This window comes from Corvus cornix, chromosome 23 (assembly GCF_000738735.6).
Source record: "Corvus cornix cornix isolate S_Up_H32 chromosome 23, ASM73873v5, whole genome shotgun sequence".
Lineage (NCBI taxonomy): Eukaryota > Metazoa > Chordata > Aves > Passeriformes > Corvidae > Corvus > Corvus cornix.
The window spans coordinates 4,200,715-4,225,412 of NC_046352.1; the positions used below are offsets into that span (position 1 = coordinate 4,200,715).

A 24,698-nucleotide genomic window follows, 5' to 3' on the forward strand; every position below is an offset into this window, starting at 1 on the left:
AGCAGGTGATGCTGCACTGATGAAGAAATGGCTCTGTGAGGTACAGGATTGGTGTTCACATTCCCGTGCTGGCCACACGTTTCTCCTAGAAACCTCTTTTCATCCCCTTTCCATTCCCATTTTACATTCCCACCTAAGCTGTGGATTTTTAGTGATGGATTTCTTCTCTCAGAGCTGAAGTACGGGAGGAAATTACAGCACCAGTTTCACAGACAACAAAGAGATTCCCCCCTCCTCCCTGGCAGCCTCTCTGAAAGCAGAACAAACAGAAATTCTCCTTTAATCCAGTGCTGGCCAAGTGTCACTCTGCAGCGGGGAAGTCAAGTTCTTTTGCAGGTTCTCCTGATCAAAACCCTCTTGTTCCCAGGAAGTGGAAAATTAAATTTGGCACCTGTGGAAACGGAGGTGGAATTTCACCTCTCCTCCCTTTGCAGAAGTTATTTAGGCTGGGTTCTGTCCTCCTTGGTGGCTGGGAGAATTATTGTCACTTCTTTGTGTCTGGGACACCATTCTGTGATAAATAAACAATTGCAGGTGCTTGAGCCTTGGAAATTCGGGTGGGGATTTGGATGTGTGTGAAGTGAGAGCTCTGAATTCCCAGCTTTGGGGACAATTCCCACCTGGGTGGCACCAGACAGGTGGCATTTCCCTGTGACAAGAGGCACTAAATGCTGCGGTACCCACAGGTTTGGAGGTGTCACCCCTCTCCGTTTGATTTCCAGGGGAAGCTGATTAAAGTGATGGCTCTGAGAGGAGCTGTGTGCAAGAATTTTAACTAGCTGCTGCTTTTTAATATTCACTTCCTCTTTGGGTTTAATTATTTTGTTCCTGCGTTTTCTCTTTCAATTTACTAAAACTCCAGAAATGTAATTAGGGAGAGGCTGAGCTGCAGAGAGCTGCCAGCGTTTCTCCAGCGTGATTAAATGGAGCAGCCCTGCCTCCAGCGAGGGGCTGCAGGACAGGATTCCAATCATTATCCCCCTGTTATCCCGGAAAGGATCTGCAGCACGTCGGGATCAGAGTTATTGAGAATGCAGCACTAATTAAACTCTCCTATCAGGAGAGGATGAAAACACAGTTATTTCATTATTTCCTGGATTTGCCATCTCTGTTACCAACCCAAACAAACCCGCTCCAAACAAAGCCCAGCTCAATCACGGGGGAGACTTAATGAGGCTTTAATTTGTGCAGCACTCCCAGGACCAGCGCAAGGTGCTGCCTCCCCTCTGCCTGTGCCAGGGGCACCTGTGGAGCCCATTTCCCACGTGGAGAGCGCCAGGGATGCTGCGGTGCCGCTACAGACTGACGGAATCGCTGCTGGGTTTGAGGATAGGGTTTGTTTGTTTGAAATTTAAGTCATTACGGAACGTGGATATCACGGGCTTTGATGGTTTCGTTGTTAAATGGTAATTTTTTGGCTACAGCCAATTAAAAATCCATTATCTCCTGCTCGTGCTGGGGTGTTTCCAGCCCTTGCAGATGTCCCGCTCCTGCCCAGCCCAGCGCAGCCCCTCTGGATGTTTTATCTTGCCACAGCAGCCCCGGCTCTGTCACCTCGGCACGCCCCGGTGGCTGCTCGGTGCCCACACGGGCTCTCAGGACAGGCAGAGCTGCTGGATCCCGGAATCCCTGAACCATGGAAGGCCGGGCATCCTGCAGGGAAAGGGGACGGAGAGCCTGGATGCTGCAGCCCTTCCGTGGAACAGCACACACGGAGCCAGAGGCTGAGCCCAGCAGTGCCCCCTTCCCCGCACTGTGAATTAATGAGGGTGGGGTAGGAGGGGAAATATTCCCACCTTCGGGAAGTCTTAAAGTGGAGAGAGGCCAAGCAGCTTATTTACACGGATAGATAAAATACATGTGTCTGTTACAGAAATAAATAAAAGATTGATGTCTTTTAAATATGGGATAAAAGGGTTGGGAAATTGGTGGCTTCCAGGTTCGAGGCAGGAATCCAGAGCGTTACAGGAATTAGGTGGGTGTTCCTTGAGGGGGGTTTTCCTTCCCTGTGAGGGTCTGGAGGGGCTGGGATGGAATTCCCAGAGAAGCTCTGGCTGCCCCCGGAGCCCCGGGAGTGTCCCAGGCCAGGCTGGACAGGGCTTGGAGCAGCCTGGGACAGTGGGAGTGGGTGAGGAGCTTTGAGGTCCTCCCAACCCAAAACCACTCTTGAATCCTTTGATGCTCTCATGCAGATCCCAAACCCTGAAAATTCCTGCTGCTGTGGTAGGACAGCTCCCTTTTAAACCGTTCCGAGTTCACTGCTCTGCACATTTCCCACCCGAATCCCCTTCCCTGACTCCAAAACACCTCAAGCAACCTCCACTCAGTCCTTGCTGCTATGATTAAAAACCACTTTTGTTTGGGAGAAAACAAACACTGCTTAAAAAAACCCCTGCCCTCCTTCAGCGAAAACCCTGCCCTGGAGGTTTTAATTGCAGGGAATCTGCTGGATTGCTATTTTTACCTGGATTGGAGACGCATCAAAGCTGATTTTGGAGGAGAGGAGGAACTGAGCCTTTAAAATGCACAACGGTGAGCGAGCGGCTCCCCCCAGCCCCTGAGCGGGGCTTTGGTGCTCGTTAGCAGCAGCTCCTGATGAGGCTGCTCTTGTTTTCCAGGCTGCTTTTGATCCCGGACTCATTAAAACCTGATCCTGCTGTGGAATTGTTTTGCTCTCCCCAAACCTCCGGTAGCTCTGCACCTGCGGGGTGGGGGGCCCAGATTGTTGTCCCCAAGTCCTGGAATTTATTCCAGAGCAGATTCCCCCACAAACAGGAGCTCATCCTCGCGGGAGCACAGCAGGTTTCCCTCATGGTGAGCTGGGCATGGGCTGAAACAGAGCCATGGGGGGGTTGTGGCTCCTGGTCCCCCTTCTGCAAGTCCAGGGGGAAAATTGGACAAAAGAGCTGGAAATTGGGGGTGGGATTGTGCAGAACAGGGCAGGAGAGGCTGGGTGAGGGCTCAGACAGCTGAGAACAAACCAAAACTTGGCTGAAAAAGGAAAGGGAAAACTGGGGAACAGGGAAGTGATTTGTGAAGGGAGGGTGTCAAAGTGCATTTGCACCTTTGGGAGTGGCAGCAGTTTGGGAATGGGATTTTTAAAGCCTCCGCAAACCGGGAATTTTCCCCTGCTCAGCCCTGGGGTCCAGCACTAAACCAGAGTTTAGGCTCGGTCTGGTTTGCTGGGGGGGGAGAGGAGAGCTCTAAACCTGTGCTCTCCACACCACCAGGGTTAATATTAACTGGAATTAATTAATTGGGGTTTCATTGCCCCAATTCCAGCAGCGATCAGGGCTTAACCATTGCTGCTCCAAACCCCCATCCCAGCATTCCCAGAGCTGCTTTCCCACCGGATTCTGTCAGCCCTCCCTGGGACTGGGTCAGTTTATGGAGAATTAAATGAAATCCTGGATCCTCCATGGGTTCCTGGGATTTATGTAACTCCAACTTCCCCAAGCATTTACTGGCTGCAAAGATAAGGAATTCCTTCAATCCTCAGGTAGCAAGGCCTGGCTGCTGGGAGACGTTAATGGAGCTGCTTTAACCTCCGTGGGTTTATGGGATAATGGGATTCGGGTCAGAGGGACAGAGGGAAAAACACCTTGGAGTTCATCAAACCACAGAAAATTTAAAAACCCCCTAAATTTATCAAACCACAGAAAATAAAAAACCCCCAAATTTATCAAACCGCAGAAAATAAAGTTTAGGCACCAAAGTGCCCAAATTCCTCCAGCCCAGGTCCCTCCCAACCCAAACCCAAATTCCAGGATTTTGCTTTCCCAGCCACACTCACCACAAAACCCCAAATGAGGGGGATATTGCCTTGGAATACTCCATTTTTGGGAAACTTGGAGCAGAGTTTTCTGCTCCTGCCCCAGGGCCGCCTCCAGGTCCCTCCTGGGGGTTCCAGACTGGGATCTTACAGAGGGAAGATCCCAACATTTGATTCGATGTGGGGACAATCAAAGCAAACCTGCAGGAAAGCCAATCATTAAATCATCGAACCATTCACCAGCATGGAAACCTTCCCTTGCTGCCCCCAAAACATCCTCGAGGTATTTCAGAGGAACACCGAGATTCCAAGGGAGCAACAATTCCTTTTCCATCTTTGCTCTCCCGTGAGCAGAAAACGATCCCTTACAGAATCATCTCCATCGCTGCAAAACATCCAAAAATCCAGTCCCATCCACCTCCCCTCTCCAAACATTTGGGTTTTTTTTTTTAACCATCTGCTGCTGGAGCTGCAGGAGGAGCCGGCAGAAGCAGGGAAGATGAAAGGAGAGGGAGCAGCGCTGCCAAAGTGCCCCCGGTGGGTGCCAGGGCTCGGCTCCGCAGTCCAACCTCCCCTCCCCAGCCCCTCCCGGAGCAGCTGCCGCGCTGCGGGCTCGGTTCTGATCCCCCCCCAGAAATTCCCGGAGCTGACAGAGCTTCCTGGGAGAATTCCAGCGGGAATGTTTTCCATGCGAGGTGCCAGGGGTGGTGCTGAGCGGGGAGCAGCTGCTGGTGAGCTCGGAGCTGCCTGGGAGGAGCAGGGGGATGATTTCAGCTCCAAACTCTGCTCCAGGGGGGCTCTGCTGGTGGCCGGGAAGGATTAAACACGATAAAAATGGAGAAAAATGGGAGGGAAATGAAGAAAAGCTGGATTTGCACCTCGGTTTGGCTCCAGCAGCGCAGCTCGAGCAGGGATCACACAGGAGCTGCTTTTGTTGGGTTTCTCCCGGTGTTTGTTGGGAATGGTTGAAGGCAGAGTTCCCCCTGCCGGTAACCGAGGCCGGAGCGGGCTCAGGTTGGGCTCTGGAGCCAGCAAAAACCGGGAGAGAGAACTCCTGCCCCAAAATTTCTGCTGGGAATCCTCCTTACCCCAAAACTGCACAGGCAGGGGGAGCTCCCAGGGCTGGAAAAAACCCCCAAAATCTTTGATTTACCTGGATTTGCGTCCCATGAACTGCAGAAGGTCTGATCCAAGCCGGGACTGAACCAGAGCCAGTGAAGCCCAGAGTGCTGTGGAGATCCTGAGATTTGTTCCTTGGGAATTCTGGGCTGCTCCCAGGTGCACCCACACTGACCATGGAATGGGTGGGGCTGGAAGGGACCTTAAATCCCATCCAGTGCCACCCTGGGACACCTCCTGACCCCAGGCTGCTCCAAGCCCTGGCCTGGATGGGGCTCCCTTGGTCACTTCCCGCTGGGAATAAACCCAACAGCAAGGAACTGAGATCCCTTTGCCCTCCCCTGGATGTTCTGGCAGCACTTTGGGCATCCCTGGGCCCTTCCCTGGGGATGGGAGGAGTTTCCTGACATTTCCCCCAAATCCAAGCCCTGCCTCTGGTTCGGAAAAAGGAGCAAAGCCCAAAACCCAGGGAACAGAATCTTCCCTCTCCCAAAGGGCCTTGGAGGAGAAAAAGCAGCAGAGGATGGAAATTCACTGAATTCCACCCCGGTTACTTTGGGGTTTATCCAAAGAGACACCCAGATCCAGGCAGGAGCACCCCAAAGGCTCCTCAGGAGGAGTCAGGAACCCCGGCAGCCACGGGAGCTGCTCCTGTCTGGGGGAAATGCCAGAGCTGCTCTGGGAACCCCTCCTGGGACTGCCCTGGAGCCTCCTGCGGGATCCATGGACGGGACAGGAGCTGTTCCGGCGGATCCGGGGGGTTCAGCCCCAGAGCTGCCCTGGGTTTGGGGAATTCTCATTTCCTGGGAGCCAGAGCAGGGTGAGGCACATCCAGGATTTCCACTCACACATCCCAGTGGGAGAAAATCCAAGTGGCTGTTCCAAGCCTCTGGAAAACCCCACAATCAGAGGGGGGTGTCTCCAACAAGGCTTTAACCCTGGGATCACCCCAAAAACCGGGATCATTCCTCTCCCTCCCTGGAGAGCAGAGCTGGGTCCCCCCCAGATCAGCCAAATCCCCAAAGAAAGCCCGGGAAGAGTGGCCATTATCTGTTTTCTTTAATAAAGATAGGAAGGATTTGTGTTTTCCTGTTAAGGCAAGGATCTGCTCCTGCTGCTCGGCTCCGGGGGGCAGCTCTGATTACACAAAAAAAGCTGAATTACACCTCAAACGGAAGGATTACATTTCAGAGACGATTTAGAATTTAAAAAAAAACCAAACCAAAGCCAGAAATAAATTCCACACGGTCTCCTTCTGATTCCCTGTCCTGAGTCCAGTTCCACGCCAGATTCTGAGGTACAAGACAATAAATTAAAAGTTCATTCCGACTGCGGGGATCGAGCGATCAACCTCAATGCGACGTCTTCTTCACCCCCTTCCCGAATTTGGCATCGAGTCCAAGGCCTGGGGGGAGACAAAACACAAAATTTGTGTTCTTCAATCCAGCAGAAAGCCGGGAATTTGGGGCAAAATCAGCTTAATATCCCCAAATTCCCCCATGGAATGAGGGAGGGGGAAAGGAGCAAATGGATCTGCTGGTCCCACACTCCCTCCAGAGCGCCCTTGTCCCGTTCCAACGGGTTTGAGGAGTTCCCAGGGGAAGGATCCCATGGATTCGCTTCCCAAACTCACCCAGGAACACCAGGATGGTGCCCACCCACTGCATGGGGCTGATGGGGTTGGCAAAGAGCACCACGGAGGCCAGGATGGTGAAGAACTTGCGAGTGGTGGTGATGATGGAGCAGGTCAGGGGCCCGAAGTACACCACGGTCATGAAGATGAAGCTCTGCCCCGACAGACACAGAGCCCTGTCACTGCCACAGCCAGGACAGGGAGCCAGGGGAAAATCCCAAGGAATCTTGCTTCGAATCCTGATTATTCGTGGGCTGAAGTGGGTTTATGGCATCCTGGCATGGGCTGGGGGGGCCTTGAAGCTCATCCAGGGACAGCTTCCCCTATCCCAGGTGCTACAACCCGGCCTTGGACGCTCCCAGGGATGGGGCAGCCACAGCTCCTCTGGAAATTCCACCCCACTCCCTCGCAGGGAAGGAAATCCCACCCAAAATCCCGTCCCTGACCCCGTGGGACGGCCCCAGCCCAGGGCACTGACCTGGCCCAGGGCGCTGGTGAGCCCGAAGAGGAGGATGTTGGAGATGATGCTGGGATAACGCTCCGTGAAACTCAGGAACTCCCAGAGCTCCCCTGTGAACAGGATCCCTGGAAAACAGCCCGGGATGAGCGGCTTGGATGAGGATTCCCCGCCCACGTGGGGTCGGGTTGGGCTCAGAACCCCTGAAAACAGGGAGTGAGCTCCAGAAACAACAGGAGGAAACAGCAGCAGGAGAAGCAGTCGCCCTCCTGGTTAATCAGTGAAAGAAAGATCATCAGCTGGGATCAAATTCCAGCAGAACAGTCCCCAGCAGTTAATCAGGAGCGCTGCTCCCTGCTCCTGGAACGGTTTGGGCTGGGAGGGACCTCAGAGCTCACCCGGTGCCGTGGGCAGGGGCAGCTCCCAGCCCTGCCTGGGCTCCGGTTTCTGCTCCCAGCTGGAGCAGGAGCTGCTCTGGGACCCTCAGGGGAGAGCCCAGGGGGTGGCAGGGGCTGGGGCCACAAACAAAAAACCCAAAAATCCCAAACAAAACAAATTCCAAAGTACCCCAGGCACATTTTTGGCGCCGGGGTCGGCCCAGGGCAGGGCGTGGCCGTTCCCTGGGATCCATCCCTGCGTTCCTTACCTGCCCCCAGGAACAGTGTGGACCAGAGGTTGACGTTGAGCATCATGTGGTTGGAGCCTGTCTGGTAGTGAGCCCTCATGTGGTCCTGGGACACCCCCGTGAGCCCGTCCAGGGTCAGCGACAGCAGCTGGGCACAGACACCACAAACCCTCAGGGCCCGCTGCTTCTCCCCAGGGAAAACCCTCCTGCCCCCCGTTCTTACAGGGGTTATTAGCAGGGGCTGTTAACGGCGCTGGGAGGGCGTGCAGAGCGCAGGAAGGCTGCCCTTGCCCCCAGCTGTCCTGCCACACCTTCAAGGCACAGCTGAGACCCTGGGACCCATCCCAGGTGAGGGTAAATCCCACCTGAGAGCCCAGAATTTATCCCAGGTGAAGGGGAAATCCCACCTGAGACCCTGGGGCTCCTACCAGGTGTAACCCCCCACTCTGAGGCCCAGCCCTGGCGGGTCCCTGCACTCACCAGCAGCAGCTCCCCGTAGCCAAAGACGTGCTCGGTGTCCCCCGTCCCCTTCTTGGGCTTGTAGAGGAACAGGGCCACCCCCGCCACGATGAGCAGCACGCACAGGTACTTGGCTGGGGGGTACCTCTTCCGCAGCAGGGTCACCCCCAGCAGCATCACTGGGGAGAGGGGACATCACAAATGGCGCCTGGAACCCCTCGGGGGCATTAAAGCCCTACCAAGTCATTCCCAAATCACGGCTGCAGAGAAGGAACATCACCAAGTGCTCCCCAAACCCCTCCCTGGAATCAAACCCGGCCCAGCCCCAGGCAGAGCTCTGACAGGTGAGGGGCTGCTGGAGGCACAGAAATCCACACAAACACACAGAAAATGGGGAATTCTCCTACCTGGGATGGGCTTACAAGACTTGCCCAGAACCTGGGAAGGAAGGATGGGTGTTAATGATCCACATCCCAAAACGAGACACAGAACATCCCCCATGGGCTGCTGAGACTGAGCAGGGACAGCTCAGCACCCGCCTCAAGGGGAATCACCCAAATTCCCTCCCAATCACCCAACTCCCAGCATTTCTGGGCGATTTCTCTCCCTTTTCCGAGCTCTCTCAGCCCCTCCCTCCAGCTCTGGCAGTGACCGTGACACAAAAGGGACCCCAGGAGAACGAGTGCTGGGGTCAGTGCCGGGGTCAGTGCTGGGGTCAGTGTCATGGTCAGTGCCGGGGTCAGTGCCCCCCGTGTCCCCCCGCAGCGGCTCCCGCACCCACCTGTGTGGGGTAACTCACGAACTGCAGCGCGGAGTTGCTGGAGACCATGGCGCCCAGGTAGGACAGGGAGCAGGCCCCGTACAGCCACCCCCGCGTGCGGTCCGGCCCGCGCCGCGTCCACGAACCGGATCACTGCGGGGACAGCGGCGGCTCAGGAGCGGCCCCGGGCCCGGCCACCGCCGTCCCGGGCATCCCGGACTTACGGAGCTTGGCGAAGGCGGCGTTGATCACGCACTGGATGAACACGAGGGTCAGCGCGTACTTGAACTTCTCCTGCTTCGCGCCCTCCCCGTAGCGGCCTCGGGTGCTGCGGGACGGACACCGGGGACAGAGAGAGCGGGACGGGCACCGGTGAGAGAGCCGGGAAGAGAGCCGGGGCCACGGGCAAGGAGCGGCGCGACCCAGCCGGGTCCCGCTGCCCGCGTCTGCCCCAGTCCCTCGTCTGCAGGGCCCCCAGCCCCGGTGTCCCCCCAGCCCCGGGTGTCCCCCAGCCCCGGGTGTCCCCCCAGCCCCGGGTCCCTCCCCGGTCTCCCCGCCTCGTGTCCCGCTCCGTCCCGGTGTCCCCGGTGCGGCGCGGCTCACATGCTCTCCTGCAGGATGCCATAGTAGAAGTAGCAGGCGAACACGCCGAGGAAGCAGACGGGCAGGCGGAGGCGCTCGGGCAGCCCCGCGGCCGCGCTCGCTCCCATGGTGGCGGCGGGGCCGCTCAGCGCGGGCGGCACCTCCAGCGCCACATCCCGCGGCGTCCCGGGCGGCCTCATCGGCCCCGCCGCGCCCGCCCCGCCCCGCGCCGCCCGCCGCGCTGCCGGAACGGCCGCGGGGGGAAAGGCGGGCGGGAGGCGCTGAGAACAGCGCGGGGCCGGGCGGAGGCTCCGCGCCGCGACCCCCGGACCCTCCCCGGGGCCGCGCCCGCCGCGATTCGGCCGCGATCGTAGCGGCGGGGCGCCGCGCGGCGCAGGCAGTGCGTGGGGCACCTCCGCCTTGGGGGCCTTCTCAATGCACGGCGCGCGCGAGATCGGCACCCGATGTGGAGCGCAGCGATTGGCGGCATTGAGGGGGCGGGATCCAGGAACGGGCTCTGATTGGTGATCCCGGGCAAGAGGCTCCGCCCACTCCCGGCGGCGCTTTCCGGGGTCCTTCCGCCGGTCCCGGGCGGAGGTGCCGGGTCCTGGCCGCCACCGGGACCGGGTCCGCCCCTCCTAAGGCCCGGTTCAGTCGCTCCCGCTGCTCTTAGCGGCGCCTCTGGGAGGCTCGCGGGCTCGGCGGGGCCGAGCAGCGAGTCAGGAAAGTGCTTTGGCCAGGGACGGACGAATCCCCTCCGTGGCACTTTGTCCTTCACAGTTCCTCTCATCCTCACGGGAATTCCAACACGATTCCCAATCCCCGGGCTGCCTCCTGGCTGCCACATCCCCCCTCCAAGGCACTGCTCTGCACAGGCTCCACGGAGGAGCTGCCGGTGCTGCAATTCCCAAGCTCTCACTCCACGAGGGAGCTCTGGAGCACCACCACAATTCCAGCACTCACAATTCCGGCTGGGAGCCTTGCACACCCCCGGGAAGGCGCTGAGTGCCGGTAACACCCCGGGCTCCTCCGCCTCAGCCCGACCCTGCCCGCACCCAGCACGGCGGCCCGACAGCACCGGCACGGCGCTCCGCCATCCTCACGCCCTTATCGAGGACAGCAGCCCCCACAGCCGCCCCACGGCCGCTCCATAGCGGCCCCACGGCCGCCCCCACAGCAGCCCCCACAGCCGCCCCACGGCCGCTCCACAGGGGCCCCACAGCCGCCCCACGGCCGCTCCACAGCGGCCCCCACGGCCGCCCCACGGCCGCTCCACAGCGGCCTCACAGCCGCCCCGCCCGGGCCAAACATGGCGGACGCGGCTCCTCGGCCGGCGGCGCCTGCCCGGCTCCAAGATGGCGCGCGGTCACGTGACGGGGGGGTGTGGGCCGCGGCCGGCGGAAGCGTGAGGGACCGAGCAGCGAACGGCGGCGGGCGGCGGCGGGAGCGGGGCTGGCGCCGCCGGAGCAGACGTGCGCAGGGCGGGGGACACGGCTGCCACCACGGAGCCCGTCAGCGCCAACACCGCGGCGGCCACCGCCGCTTCTCGGGCCGCGGGCGCCGGGGACCAGGCAACCTCGCTGCCCCCGCCCAGGATGCAGCGCAGGAAGGTGAGCAAGGCCGGGAAACGGGGCAGGCGGCCGGCGGGGGGAGCGGCGGGCTCGGGCCGCTGCTTTTTACCCTTCCTCAGCCCCTCCGCTGCCTCTCCCGGGCACAAAACTGGGGGGAAAATAGCGGCCTGGAGCCCCCAGCGCCCACCTTCCGCGCTCTCTGATTGGCTCCCACACAGGCACGCCGCGCGCTGATTGGCCGCTCTGCCTGTCACTCATCGCCCCAACGGCTACCGTTTCCCCTCCCCCGCGCCCGCAGCGGGGCCCGCCCCTTCGCGTTTCCGATTGGACACGCGCTCAGGACGGTGGCCGTCTATTGGCCGCGTCTCCACGCCTGGCTGGCCTCCGATGGCTCTTGCTGCTGCCCATCCCCGCCCCCAACGGTCACCTCCCCGCGCGAGCCTTGTTTCTCCCTTCCCCCCATCGCGCCGCGCCCCCCCCCGGTTGGCGTTGCCGTGGGAGCAAGCCTCGCGCTGATTGGCTGCGGGCCGCTGTCAATCATCCTCGGTGGGGCGTCCGCCGTTTTGCTGCTCGAGATTCTATTGGGGGGTTCTCCTTTCGGCTCCGCCCACGCGCGCTCTGATTGGCTTGGGGCCGGCGCGGCCCCGCTGGGTGCAAAACAAAGCGGCGCGGGGGCCGCGCTCCCGCCACCGGCGCGAGGCCGCCCCCCACTCCCCTCACGGCCGCCGCCATTGCCGCCCCCTCACGGCCCTGCCCGCTCCGGGGTCCCGCAGCCGCCCCCCAACCTCGGCCGGCACCTGCCGGCACCACCGGATCCCCGGTGTCCCCTCACGGTGTTGCGGTTTAACCGCACCTGGAAATTAAGCACAAGCCTGGAATGGGGGGGGAAACCAAAATAAAGCTTATGGGTTGCAGTATGAACGATTTAGTGATGAGAAATGGAATAAAATGCTGTAATAGTGGTAAATAACCATGATAACGGAAAGGGAAAGGAGAAAAAAAATAGCAATTGCTGACCAATGCCAGAATCCCCTTCCCACGTTCAGATTGCTCCAGATTACTTTGAGGTAATTCCCGACAATTCCTCCAGTTTGTATACTGGGAATGACATTGTGTGGTGGGGAACATCCCTTTGGCCAGCTGGGATCACCTGTCCCGGTTTCCTTTGGGAACCTCCTCACTGGCAGAGCAGGAGACACAGAAAGAAGAGGGAAAAAAGAGTCCCTGGTTTGGGATAAGCCCAGCCCGTGGCCGTGCACGGGGCACCCTTCCAGCTGAGTGTTTGGGAGGACGTGGACAGCATGAAATACGCTCTCTTTTTTTGTGTGTGTGGGTTTTTTTTGACAATACAATATTTCAATGTAAGTGCTCTGTGGCGTTGTGCTGTTGCAGAGGAACGCGGGCAGTAGCTCGGATGGAACAGAGGACTCGGATTTCTCCACGGATCCCGAGCACACGGACAGCTCCGAGAGCGATGGCACGTCCCGGAGATCCGCCCGCGTCACCCGTTCCTCGGCCAGGCTCAGCCAGAGCTCCCAGGGTGAGGGCTCGGCTCCTTAGAGCAGGGAAAGGCTCTTCCAGCCCCGCACGCAGGATCCCAAATGCAGCCCCACACCGCAAACAACCCCGCTGTTCCTGAGGGCTATGGGTTCTTATCTAAATGCTGATAGTTCTTATCTAAACTAAGGGATCTTTGCTTCTCCAAAGGGGAGCGGGGTGGTAATTATGGGTTAATTAAGTTGTTAAACCTGGAGAAAGCTGGTGTTACTCCAGATTGCTCCAAGCGTCCAGAGATGTTATCTGGCAAGGCCAGAGCATGGTGACCGAGGCAGGACAGAGCCACAGGGTGTTGGTCAGTGCGGGGCAGGGGGATCCCCGTGGTTCCTGGGGTGTAACTGTGGTGTCCCCGTGGTTCCTGTGGATGTAACTGTGGTGTCCCCGTGGTTCCTGGGGTGTAACTGTGTGTTCCCACGGGATCAGACTCCAGCCCCGTGCGGAACCCGCCGGCGTTCGGGCCGGACGAGCCCGTGTACTCCACGCGGAGGGTGACGCGCAGCCAGCAGCAGCCAGCCCCCGTCACCCCCAAGAAATACCCGCTGAGACAGACGCGCTCCTCCGGCTCCGAGACCGAGCAGGCCGTGGATTTCTCGGACAGAGGTACCCAGAGGGGCAGGGAGGGCTGGGGAATCCCTGCTCCGAGGGTGCTCCCGAGGGCGGGAGAGGCTCCGCGCGGTGCCTGAGGTGTTCCCGGGAGCTTTCCCCGCAGCTCTGTCCCCTCTGCCCCTCACCCAGACACCAAAAATGCGGCGGATCACGACGAGTCCCCGCCCCGCACCCCCACCGGGAACGCGCCGTCCTCGGAGTCCGACATCGACATCTCCAGCCCCAACGTGTCCCACGACGAGAGCATCGCCAAGGACATGTCCATGAAGGACTCGGGCAGTGACCTGTCCCACCGGCCCAAGCGCCGCCGCTTCCACGAGAGCTACAACTTCAACATGAAATGTCCCACTCCCGGCTGCAACTCCCTAGGTAACCCGGGCTCCGATGGCCGTGGCGCTCCTGCTCCGCTATTCCTGCTTGGCTGGGTGTTAGATCCTAAAAATAGGGGCTGAATTCGGATCAGGAGTATCAGGGAGAGGTGGGCCTGGAGAAGGGATATGGAGCATAAGTACAGGGATGTTATTCCTGGAGGTGTTTTCTGTTTTGGGGGATGGCAGGATAAGGAAGCAAGTAGGAGGGTGAGCACAGGTGTGGGAGAAAAATTCCTAGAATTGTTGGCAGGGAGCTGTTTTTTGCCAGAAACAGGATTTCAGTCCCAAATCATTGCCTTCCCATCCCTGGCTGCTTTGGCTTAGTGTGAGAAAGATTTTCCTTCTTTTTAAAACCAGGAGGCTTCCTCCTGTCCCCCCAGCATGCTCCTGTGAGGGATCTGCCCGTCTGGCAGACTCTTTCCACTTCTTTGGGATCATTTGTCACAAGTTTTGTTGTTTTTCTGACCCTCTGCAGGACATCTGACTGGGAAACACGAGCGCCACTTCTCCATCTCGGGGTGCCCTCTCTACCACAACCTCTCGGCAGATGAGTGCAAGGTGAATGGTTTTTTACCTTCTGATTTCTCCCCCTTTGGGATTTTTAGGATAAAATGCTGAGCCTTGTAATCCGTGAGCAAAGAGCAGAGTTCACATGGGTGTGTTTGGCTGTGAGACAGCAGCACCTGCGTGTCAGAGCTGGGAGGTGCAGCTCACCGTGCTCACCTGGAAGGGAAAAGGGGGGACAGGAGGTGGCTGCAGCCCTGACAGGGGAATTTTGGCCTCCAGGTGCGAGCCCAGAGCCGGGACAAGCAGATTGAGGAGCGAATGTTGGCCCACAGGCAGGACGACAACAACAGGCACGCCACCAGGCACCAGGTAAACGGGGACAGCCTCGGCTCCTGCCTCCCAGCACGGCCATTTCACCTGGGCTCCCTTCTGCACATCCCAGAGAAGCTGCTGGGACAGTCCTGGCCCTGCCCAGCTGCCAGCTCCAGCAAGGAATCCCTTGTATCCCTTAAACGAGGTTGGAGCAGGCAGGGAGAGCAGAGCTGGGCTTGGCCTGTGCTCTCAGGATGATCCTTTCCCCATGCTCGGATGTGCAGGACGAGGGAATTCCTGCAGAGCTGTAAACTGCAATTTCCCTCTGACCAAACCAGGGCAGTGACATTTCCAGGTCCCTGAGTCAGCTGGGAGCTCTGGCCCAGCACGGAGCATCCCATGGGGAGTGCTGCCTGTCCTGTGGCACGAGGCTGTGGTGGGAAGGGAAACGTCCTGCTCTGCATTCCTGTGCTGCACCTGTAGCGCCCTGTGATTAGCAGAGGGTCTGGTTCAAGCCTGGGATGGGAGCCAGGATGGAATTCCTTGGGGTGGGAACTGAAGGGCAGCGTTTGGAGGGGCTGGAGCCTCTCAGGGGTCCCACCCTGGGTTTCTTTCAGGCTCCCACAGAGAGGCAGCTGAGGTACAAAGAGAAGGTGGCTGAGCTCAGGAAGAAGAGGAACTCGGGGCTGAGCAAGGAGCAGAAGGAGAAATACATGGTAAAAGCAGGAATTTGATCCTTTCATTCCCCCCGGGATGGAATTTGGCTTTCCCAGTCATCCCGCAGCATTCCCAGCTGGAAAAGCTGCAGGATGCAGCAGCTCAGCAGCCAAAGTGCTGTCCTTTGCTGTTCCAGGAGCACAGGCAGACCTACGGCAACACCAGGGAGCCTCTCCTGGAGAACCTGACCAGCGAGTACGACCTGGAGCTGTTCCGGAGGGCTCAGGCCCGGGCGTCCGAGGACCTGGTGAGATCCAGCCCTGAGGCACTCCCAGCAGAGCCTTTGGGGCAGTGGGGCCCTTCCCGGGGTCTGTGGGAGCTGTGAGGCAGAGCAGGGAGCTGGGGAGCAGCTGCAGGCCAGCACAGCCACCCCGGGGTGGGGGATGAGTGCCAGTGACCGGCAGGGATTGCTGGAGGCACAGCTGGAGCTGAGCTCTGCGCTCAGGAATGTGCAGTGCCATTCCAGGGGTGCTCCCAGGGGGACAATGACAGCTTCCCTGCTGAGGGCTGGTGACAACAAAAGCCACCTTGGCCATAGCCAGTGGCTGAGTTCACAGCCTGGTGTTGCTGAAGCTCCTGAGGAGCTTCCCAAAGCCACATCCCATTCCAGAGAGGGATCAAAAGATCCTCTGATGCTTTCCCATGAGATCATCGAGTCCAGCCCATGACCTGACACCACCTTGTCCCCACGTGCCATGTCCAGGCTTTCCTTAAACATATCCAGGGACGGTGACACCTCCCTGGGCAGCCCCTTCCAATTCCCAATCCCTCCTTCTGGGAAGAAATTCCTCCTCATGTCCAGCCTAAGCCTCCCCGGCACAGCTAGGGCTGTGTCCTCCTGTCCTGTTGTTCCCTGGGAGCAGAGTCCGACCCACCCTGGCTGCACCCTCCTGTCAGGAGTTGTGGAGAGCGATGAGGTCTCCCCTGATGCTTTTCTCCAGGATAAGCACCCCCAGCTCCCTCACTGCTCCTCACAGCACTTGTGTCCTGTCCCTATGGATCAGGAAAGGAACCGGGAGTGGCGAGGAGCCGTAAGAATTTAATGAAAGACGAATTTAGAAGACTTGAAACAGATTTCCTCCAGGAAAATAAATCCCAGTTCTCCCCCAGCTGCTTTCAGTGAGTTTTTTGGCTCCTGCAGGAGAAGCTGAGGCTGCAGGGGCAGATCACCGAGGGCAGCAACATGATCAAGACCATCGCGTTCGGGCGCTACGAGCTGGACACGTGGTACCACTCGCCCTACCCCGAGGAGTACGCGCGCCTCGGCCGCCTCTACATGTGCGAGTTCTGCCTCAAGTACATGAAGAGCCAGACCATCCTGCGCAGGCACATGGTGAGGCCCGGGGAAGGGCTCATTCCCGCCGGGAATTCTGCTGTGGCACCGGGTGCCCAGCCAGGCTCAGCCCGGCACCGCGCTCGTAAACGTCTGAATCGGTCGCCGCTGCGGCTGCGGGAGGTGGGGCTGCGGTTTCCTGGCCCGCTGGAGCTGCTGCTGTCCCTGGAGCAGCGGTGACGGCCCCGGTTTGTGTCCCTGTCACAGGCAAAGTGTGTCTGGAAGCATCCCCCCGGTGATGAAATCTACCGCAAGGGCTCCATCTCCGTGTTCGAGGTGGACGGGAAGAAGAACAAGGTGAGTGTGGCCAAGAGGGGAGTGCTGCGCTGCTGCAATTTGGGAGGAGCTTTGCCGATGGCCAAAGATGACCTTAAAGACAAAATACAGAGACCCAAGCCCTGCTCCCCTGCCCTGGGCAGCCAGAGAAGGAGATCACATCCATTCCCACATTCCCACCCACAGGAATCCAGGCTTATCCATTTCCATCACCAGTGGAATTGTTTCCTGACCCAGTTGCTCTGTTTCCCCATCATTTCTCAGATGATTCAGATTTCTTTTGTCCTTTCCCAGGTGGTTTTGTCCACATTTGGGATATCCCACTGGAATCAACACCTGCATCTCTTTTTTTGCCCCCAGATCTACTGTCAGAACCTGTGTCTGCTGGCAAAGCTTTTCCTGGACCACAAAACCCTTTATTATGATGTTGAACCCTTCCTCTTCTACGTCATGACCGAGGCTGACAACACTGGCTGCCACCTGATCGGGTATTTCTCCAAGGTCAGTGGAAAACATTCATCATCCACCTCACTAAAACAGGATTTAGGAGCCCCTTATCAGCACTGGCTCCCTTCTGCAGTCTCAGGATTTGCTGCTTTTGGGAACAGATAAAGTTCCAAGGCTGAGCTGCAGGAATTGTTCTGTTTGCTGAGGGATTGCAGGGGCTTTGCTGCTCCATCATTTCTCATTCCCAGCAAAAACCAAACCAGCTCCACAGAATTGTTGTTGCCAGGAAGCAGAGTGGTGTCTTCATCAGGGATGAAGAAATTGGGAAGGAACGTAGAGAAAAATACATTGAAATAAATACTAGTCACCATGATTTCTTTTTTTAGTAAAACAGTTAAAGGAATAAAAATTCTGAGTTCTGTCCCTCCTCCTCTCTGCTCTTGTTTCCAGGAGAAGAATTCCTTCCTCAACTACAACGTGTCCTGCATCCTGACCATGCCCCAGTACATGAGACAAGGCTATGGCAAAATGCTCATCGACTTCAGTGAGTGGGGAGGAAAATTCCAGGGCAAAATTCCTCCCCTTCCACCAGGGCATCTCACCTGCCTGCTGGTGCTTGAGCAGTTTCCATCCTGGCTCATTTCTGAGTAGTTTAAATAGGTTTTTTTTTTTTTAATTTTTTAGGCTATTTGCTGTCGAAAGTAGAAGAAAAGGTTGGCTCCCCAGAACGTCCCCTGTCTGACCTGGGCCTGATCAGCTACAGGAGCTACTGGAAGGAGGTTCTGCTGCGCTACCTGCACAACTTCCAGGGCAAGGAGATCTCCATCAAAGGTGTGTCTGGGAGCTGGGGGGGATTTGGGAACATCCCTGTGCCTGACCCACCCACCCAGGTGTTTTAATGGGATATTCCTGTGGCTGGGAATGGCTCCTTCCCACTCCTGCCACCAGCACAGATGGGCCAGTTTGCAGCATTTGGGGAGGATGAACTGGCTGCTTCTTGAAAAAAACTACAATTTAAAAAAGATTTAGCCAGAAGTTTCATCCACCTGTGGGTTAGAATGTTAATTTTAACAAGAAAAATGGTTCCAACAGCCAATATTGAGAATATTTGGCCTTATTTTGATGGCACTTCTCTGTTGGTGGCACCTGGGAGGACGTGGGATTTCCTGGGGCTGTGAGGTACCCTGGAAAAGCAGGATTGCATCTTCTCTCAGAGGATTTGTCACACAGATCCCAAACCCAGCGCCCCCAGCCCCCGCAATCCTGGCTGTGCCTGCTCAGTCCCTGTCCCACGTTTCTGAGGGCCTTACACAAAACTCATGGTGAGACCCCCGGGGTTTGGGGCTGTTTCAGGGGCTCTGGGCTGGGCTCTGACCCGGGCTCTGCCTTGCAGAGATCAGCCAGGAGACCGCAGTGAACCCCGTGGACATCGTGAGCACCCTGCAGGCCCTGCAGATGCTCAAGTACTGGAAGGGCAAACACCTGGTCCTCAAACGACAGGTGAGCCTGCCCATTCCGGGGGCTGTCTCCTTTCATTTCCTTGTTCTCCTTGCTGGGATCAGGGGTTCCTCGGGTTTTCCAGCCTGTTCATTCTCATCTCCCAGTAAAACAGGGTGAGCTCTCCTGCCCTGCACAGACACCCCAAAATCCCACCCTGTGCCTCCCTGGGAGCGTTGTCTGAACACTCCTGGCGCTCTGGCAGCCTCAGGGCCGTGCCCATTCCCTGTTCCGGTGCCCACCACTCTCTGGATGAAGAACTTTTCCCTAAAATCCCACCTAAACCTCCCTGGCACAGAGTGAACAGGATTGATTGATCCCTTCATGACTCCCTGATAAACCAGTCCCCAGATGTGCCAGACATTTTCCCTTCCCTGGGATCCCTTTGGAGCTTGATTGAAGGGCTTCTAGAAAACTGTGGAGAAGATGAAGTTAATTTTGGTGTGACTTTGCTGTTGTTTTGGGGGATTAGTGGGTGAGCCACCCTCCCCTTTGTGGTGTTGTCCCATGGATAACTGTGCCCCTCCCCTGCTGTCCCCAGGATCTGATTGATGAGTGGATTGCCAAGGAGGCCAAGAGGTCCAACAGCAACAAGACCATGGATCCCAGCTGCCTGAAGTGGACCCCTCCCAAGGGCACCTAAGTGTCCCCGCCAGCGTCCCCAGCGTAGAGGTGCCGTAGGGATCCGTGTCGTGCCGTGCTGTGGTGACTGGCTGCTGCAGTGTCCCCAGAGCAGCTCACCCCAGGGCTGGCCTGGCCTGGCCCTGTGTCCCCACAGTTCTGAGGAACTCGGATGTTTCGGCCTCAGTGAGGCCGTGAGGACTGGAAGTGTCTCGGAGCCCCAGGAAGCTCCGGCCCGAGGAGCTCTGATTGCTGGCCCTGGCCCTGGCCCTGCTGGCCCTGCTGGCCCTGCTCTCCTGCTCCAGGGGCCTGTCCCACCATCCCCTGTCCCTCCTGCAGCTTCCCTGAGTCCCAGGGCCGCTCCTGGCTCTTGGACAAGGTCTGGGAGTGCTTCTCTGGGGCAGGCCTGGCTTGCCCAGTGACATCAGCATCTGGAACTGCTCCTGTCCCATTCCGTGTCTGAAATAGGTTTAGTGGGATAATATCCCCCTCTTCCAGCATAGGATCCAGCAGATCTCCTCTTAGTTCCTGTTGTCCAGCCAGAATTGCACCTCCTGCCCCTGAGGGAGTCACTGGAGCAGGGTGTTCCTGTCACCCCTCCTGGGGCCACCACAGCCCTGCTGGAAGCACCTCTGGATTAGAATTCCCATTTTTCCTGGTGTGTATCTCGTGGAATTACTGAGTTCCTGTACATAAACAACCTGCTGAGTGTATCCCCCTGGAGATGTTTTTCCCAGAGCAGCCTTCCTGGAATTGCAGGTCCCTTTTTTTTGGAGTTTTTTCCTCTCCGGGCCAAAGGAATCCAAACTTTGGCCTTTTCCAAAGAGCCACAGGAACTCCCAGCACCAATTCCAGGAGCTGCTGGGCTGCTGTGCTCCAGGGAGGGATGGATTCCCTGGCAGAGCAATGAAAGCTTCAGTTCCTCTCTCCCATCAGCAGAAATATCCCGGAATGGCTTCCCAGTAAAACCAGTGTCCTTGTGCCACCAGTGCCTGTGTGGCTCCAGTGTCACTGACAGAGGGGACAGTCCTGGGAAAGGGCTGAATTCCCTGATCCCAGGGGTAAATTCCCTGATCCCACTGCTGATTCCCTCGATCCCGGTGATTCCTGATGGAACAGGGTGTGAAATGAAGCGCTCCTGGGAAGGTGGGAGGCGTTCCCCATTAACCACTGCCCCACCCTGACTGGAAAAGTTCCCTCCTGCTCCTCTGGTTCCCTGCCTTTCTCCTGGAAAACCAAACCACCCCCAGACCCTCAGTCCTCGCTGTGGACCTCGTGGGCATTACTGACTCCTGCTGTCCTTGCTCCTGGCTCGTCCCGAGCTGCAGATTCCCAGGAGATCTCCCAGCAGTGGCTCTGGAGCAGGGAGGGAGGGAGGGAGGGAGGGAGGCCGTTCCCTGCTCCCCGTTCCCGTGCCGTGTGGGATGTGCTGTTCCTGTACCCGCTCCTCAATAAAAGCATGTTCCCTGCTCCAGCCTCGGCTCCGTGCTTTCCCGCAGCTCCAGGGAGGAGCAGCTGCTCCCCTGTGTCCCAGGGGCTCCTCTGGAACCCATCCCTGGGCCTGGGATTTTAGGATTGGGGCTGGAGCAGCCTTGGGGTTGAGTCTTCCCAAAATATCCTGCTCAGGGCTGTTCCAGTGCATTAAACCCTTTCCATGAAGGAATTTTTCCTGATACCCATCCTAAACCTCCCTTGGCACCACCTGAGGCTGTTATTGGGACGAGTTTTCCCCACACTGAGGGGAAGCTGCTGAAGGAGAATTCCCCGAGATCTCCCTCAATTTCCAGGAGCTGCTCCGTGGTTCCTGATCCCTCTCCCAGCTGAGCACTGGGATTCCTGCTGGCTTCTCCCTTTTGCTGGAATGGTTTGGGGCAGGATGTGGTTGGGCTGAGGATCTGTGGGGAGGGAACAGGGGCTGATATTCCTGCAAGGAACAGAGGGAAGCAGGAAGGAAGGGGAGCGAAATGCGTGCAGTGACCTCAGCTGGTCCTGCTGTGATCCCGATGCCTCGGAGCTCACCCCAATCCATGGGGGACGATCCCTGTGCCACCAGCGCTGCCCCCCTGCTGTCCCAAACCCATGGAAAGGCCTGGAACGGCCTCTCCGCGTTGGCTCCCGCGCCAGGGAAGAGCAGCTCTATTTTTGGGATCATTCCCTGTAATTAACTCGGCCTTTCCTGCCCTCCCCGGGCCCGGCCCACGCGGCCCCGAAACCACCAGAGGTGCAGGAAAACGGGAGCCAGGAAAGGGAAACGAAAACATCCCCAGGAAACCACGGATCCCAACGGCTCCTGCGGCTTTCCTGCAGGAGAGCTCAGCCCCCGGGAGCTGCCAAACTGGACCTGACACCTTCCCGCGGTGCCCAGCGAGCTCGGGAGCTGGAAGATTCCCGAGTTTGGGGCTGCTCTGGAATCACAGGTCAGGGGATGGTTTGGGATGGAGGGATCTGAGATCCCGGCCATTCCCACCCCCTGCCGTGGGCAGGACACCTTCCGCTGTCCCAGGTGGCCCCAAGCCCCATCCTTGGACACTTCCAGGGACGGAGCATCCACGTTTTCTCTGGAAAACTCATTCCAGCCCCTCATCACCGCCTGCTCTTCCCAGTTCTCCCAGTTATGGGACACCTGGGACCTGCTTTCTCCCACCTGAGCAGGGAACTGGGAGCAGGAAGCTTCTCCCGCCTCTGGAGCCCCAGCCTGACCTTGGAGCAGCTGGGAAGGAGCAGGATCCCAGCAAAACGGGGATTTTCGGCAATTCCAGCGAGTCCCTCACGAGCCAAACTCCCGGGAAGCCCCGATGAACGTCAGCGAGGGAAAACCTTCCCGAGTTTTTCCAGCAGGAGCTGGATTGCCGGGAAGGGCAGCAGAGGGTGCTGCTTCCCAGGGCAAAGGCACTGCCAGAGCCGCAGGAAACTCCCGGGAGCTCGGGGTTGGCTTTTCCTGGGAATTTATCCCTGATTTCTGGGCAGAAACCGAGGGATATTCGGGATGTGGGAAAGGCACGGGGAGAGGGACAATTCCAGTGCTCTCCTGGGGTGTTGGAACCATTCCCAGCTCTGCAGGGTGTTGGTGTGGGATCAGGGAATTCTCAGGGAATCATGGAATCGCAGCCCGGTTGGAAGGACCCCAAAGCCCATCCAGTGCCATCCTTCCCCTATCCCGGGATGATCCCTGCGCTTCCCTGCCAGCCCAGGACATTCCATGGGCTGTGTCCTCCTCATCGCCTTCCCTGAGGGAGCCCCGACGATCCCACCCTGCTCCGGGTCCTGCTTCCAGCTGGGACAGGGAATTTCAGCTGCTCCCGGTGCCGGCCTGGGATTCCGGGTGGGAATGGTGAGGAAAACACACCCCTGCTTGGGGTTTATCCAAAGTCGAGGACTCTTCTCCCCACTTTTTTGGGTCTCCGGCTCGGCCAGTGAGGAGGTTCCCAAAAGAAAGCGGGGCAGGTGATCCCAGACCCCAGTGAGCATTCCATGATTCCTCGATCCTCCGGGAAAGGCTGCTCTGCACAGACCCCCGCCGTGCTTTGGGCAGAGCAGGGCCTGGGCTGGACGCCGGGATTCTCCAGGGGAGTTCTCCCCGTGGATCCGGCTGGATCAGGAAGTTTTCCTGGTGATTCACCGGGAGCTGCTGCTCCCTGTGAGTCACTCCAGAGGGGGGAGGGATGGAGGGAGGGATGGATGGATCCATGGATGGATCCATGGATGGATCCAGGGATGGATGGATGGAGGTGCTGGGAATGCTCCCAGCCAGACCAGGTCCAAACCTGCTGGCTCCGGGCGTTCTGTGCTGGGACAGCTCAGGATCCTCACCCCAAACTGATCAGGGGAATCACTGCTGCGGCTCCTGGGCTCCATCCTGGGTTCGTGGGAGAAGGAAGGAATGGGAATTTGCAGACAGAAGGCCTCAGGATGAGTTTTTTCCAAAAAAAAAAGCACCTCCCAGGCCAGGCCAGGGGGGTTTGGCTGCCCAGGGCTCTCACAGGGCTCTCTCCTTTCCCTGACATCCCCAGGAATTCCCCGCAACCACTCCAGGGATTTTGGGGCTCAGGGCATCGAGGATCTTTCCCAAAATGTTCTGCCCTGCCCATCCCACAGGAGCAGAGCCTGGAGCCGCCGCTGCCCCAGCCGGGCCCGAGCCGGGCTCCAGCCCCTTCCCTGTAATTACGGGATATTTTTGGTGTCCCTTCCTCTCCCTGTTCCGGGCCCGCAGCCCCCGCAGGATGAGCCGGGGAAGGTGCCGGGTTCGGGAAGCGGCAAATCCCGGCTTCCAAAGGGCCGGGAGGAGCAGGAGCCGCTGGCAGCAAGCCCCTGGCCAGCGCCGACCGCAGCGATCCCAGTGCTCCCAGTGCCGCCAGCGCTCCCCAGGCTGGGAGGGACGGGGGGAGCTGGGCTGGGCCAGGCCGGGAGAACTGCGGGGTTTGGGGGGAGCGGGGGTGCCCGCCCTGTCCCTCTGGGATCGAACTCCCAGCTGCTTGTCCCTAAAACACTGGATTTGATACTGGAGGTGCTGCTGGGGGCTGTCCCTGTTCCCGGCGCTGCCCTGGGAATGGGATTTCTCCTGGATTAAAGCTGCTCTTTCCTGAAATCGTTTTTTCCAAGCCCCTCTTAATTTTAGTTTTGTATTCACAAAATTGGAGTTTTTCCATTGAACAAAACCTGGGATTTGCTGTCACCTGTGGGAGCTGCCTGTGGGATGACACCCATTCCCTCAGGAGCAGGGCTGGAACCTTGGATCCGGAGGTGGAAAAGCAGCGCGGAGGCTCCTGGCTCTGGGATGATCCCGCCGGGAACGCTCGGGCTGAGCCAGCCCCTCACTCCCAGACTGGATTCAAATCGTGGGATCGCCCCGGGTCATTCCCGGCTCCTCTAGGACGCGGCGGAGCCTCTGCCCCATCCCTGGGCCCATCCCAATCCCGCTCCCGTCTGTCCCAGGCCGCTGCCGGCTCCGGGAGCTCCGGGAGCCGCCTCTGGAGCAGAATTCCCGGCGCAGCTGCTTCCAGTTACGGCTCCGGCACATGAAAGGAGCGCGGGGTTAAATTTAGCCGGGCAGGAAAAGCCTTTTATCCTCCTGCTTCATCCCGGCCCCAAACCCATCCCGGGGCCCGGCAGCCACCGGGAAACCACAATTCCCTCTGGGAGCACCCCGCGGAGCCGCCGCCGCCGCCACCTCCGGGCTGGGCACGGGACAGGGACACAGGGACATGGGGACAGTGACAGGGACACAGGGACACAGGGACACAGGGACATGGGGGCAGGGACACAGGGACACAGGGACACAGGGACAGGGACAGGGACACGGGGACAGGGACACGGGGACACAGGGACACAGGACATGGGGCAGGGACACAGGGACACAGGGACACAGGGACACAGGGACAGGGACACGGGGACAGGGACACGGGGACACAGGGACACAGGGACACAGGGACAGGGACACAGAGACAGGGGCATGGGGACAGGGAAAGGGGCATGGGGA

The 24,698-nt window shown here is 58.6% G+C and overlaps 2 protein-coding genes across 2 annotated transcripts; one reads left to right on the forward strand and one right to left on the reverse strand.

The window, feature by feature from the left end:
- Positions 1–5,935: 5,935 nt before the first annotated feature.
- SLC35B1 (solute carrier family 35 member B1) lies at positions 5,936–9,610 on the reverse strand. Its single transcript, XM_039564713.1, is given in 10 exon segments — positions 5,936–6,296; positions 6,525–6,678; positions 7,003–7,109; positions 7,628–7,754; positions 8,087–8,244; positions 8,473–8,503; positions 8,847–8,948; positions 8,950–8,978; positions 9,050–9,153; positions 9,429–9,610. Coding segments are annotated over 10 exon segments (1,044 nt in total). The 5' UTR covers positions 9,608–9,610; the 3' UTR covers positions 5,936–6,243.
- Positions 9,611–10,826: 1,216 nt separating this feature from the next.
- On the forward strand, positions 10,827–20,696 carry KAT7 (lysine acetyltransferase 7). The gene is made up of 15 exons (XM_039564649.1): positions 10,827–11,017; positions 12,371–12,518; positions 12,959–13,135; positions 13,271–13,510; positions 13,988–14,070; positions 14,299–14,388; positions 14,949–15,047; positions 15,185–15,295; positions 16,190–16,381; positions 16,589–16,678; positions 17,018–17,158; positions 17,555–17,648; positions 17,789–17,935; positions 18,498–18,604; positions 19,143–20,696. The coding sequence occupies exons 1-15, from the start codon at positions 11,003–11,005 to the stop codon at positions 19,242–19,244; spliced, it is 1,836 nt and encodes a 611-aa protein (XP_039420583.1). The 5' UTR covers positions 10,827–11,002; the 3' UTR covers positions 19,245–20,696.
- Positions 20,697–24,698: the final 4,002 nt, after the last annotated feature.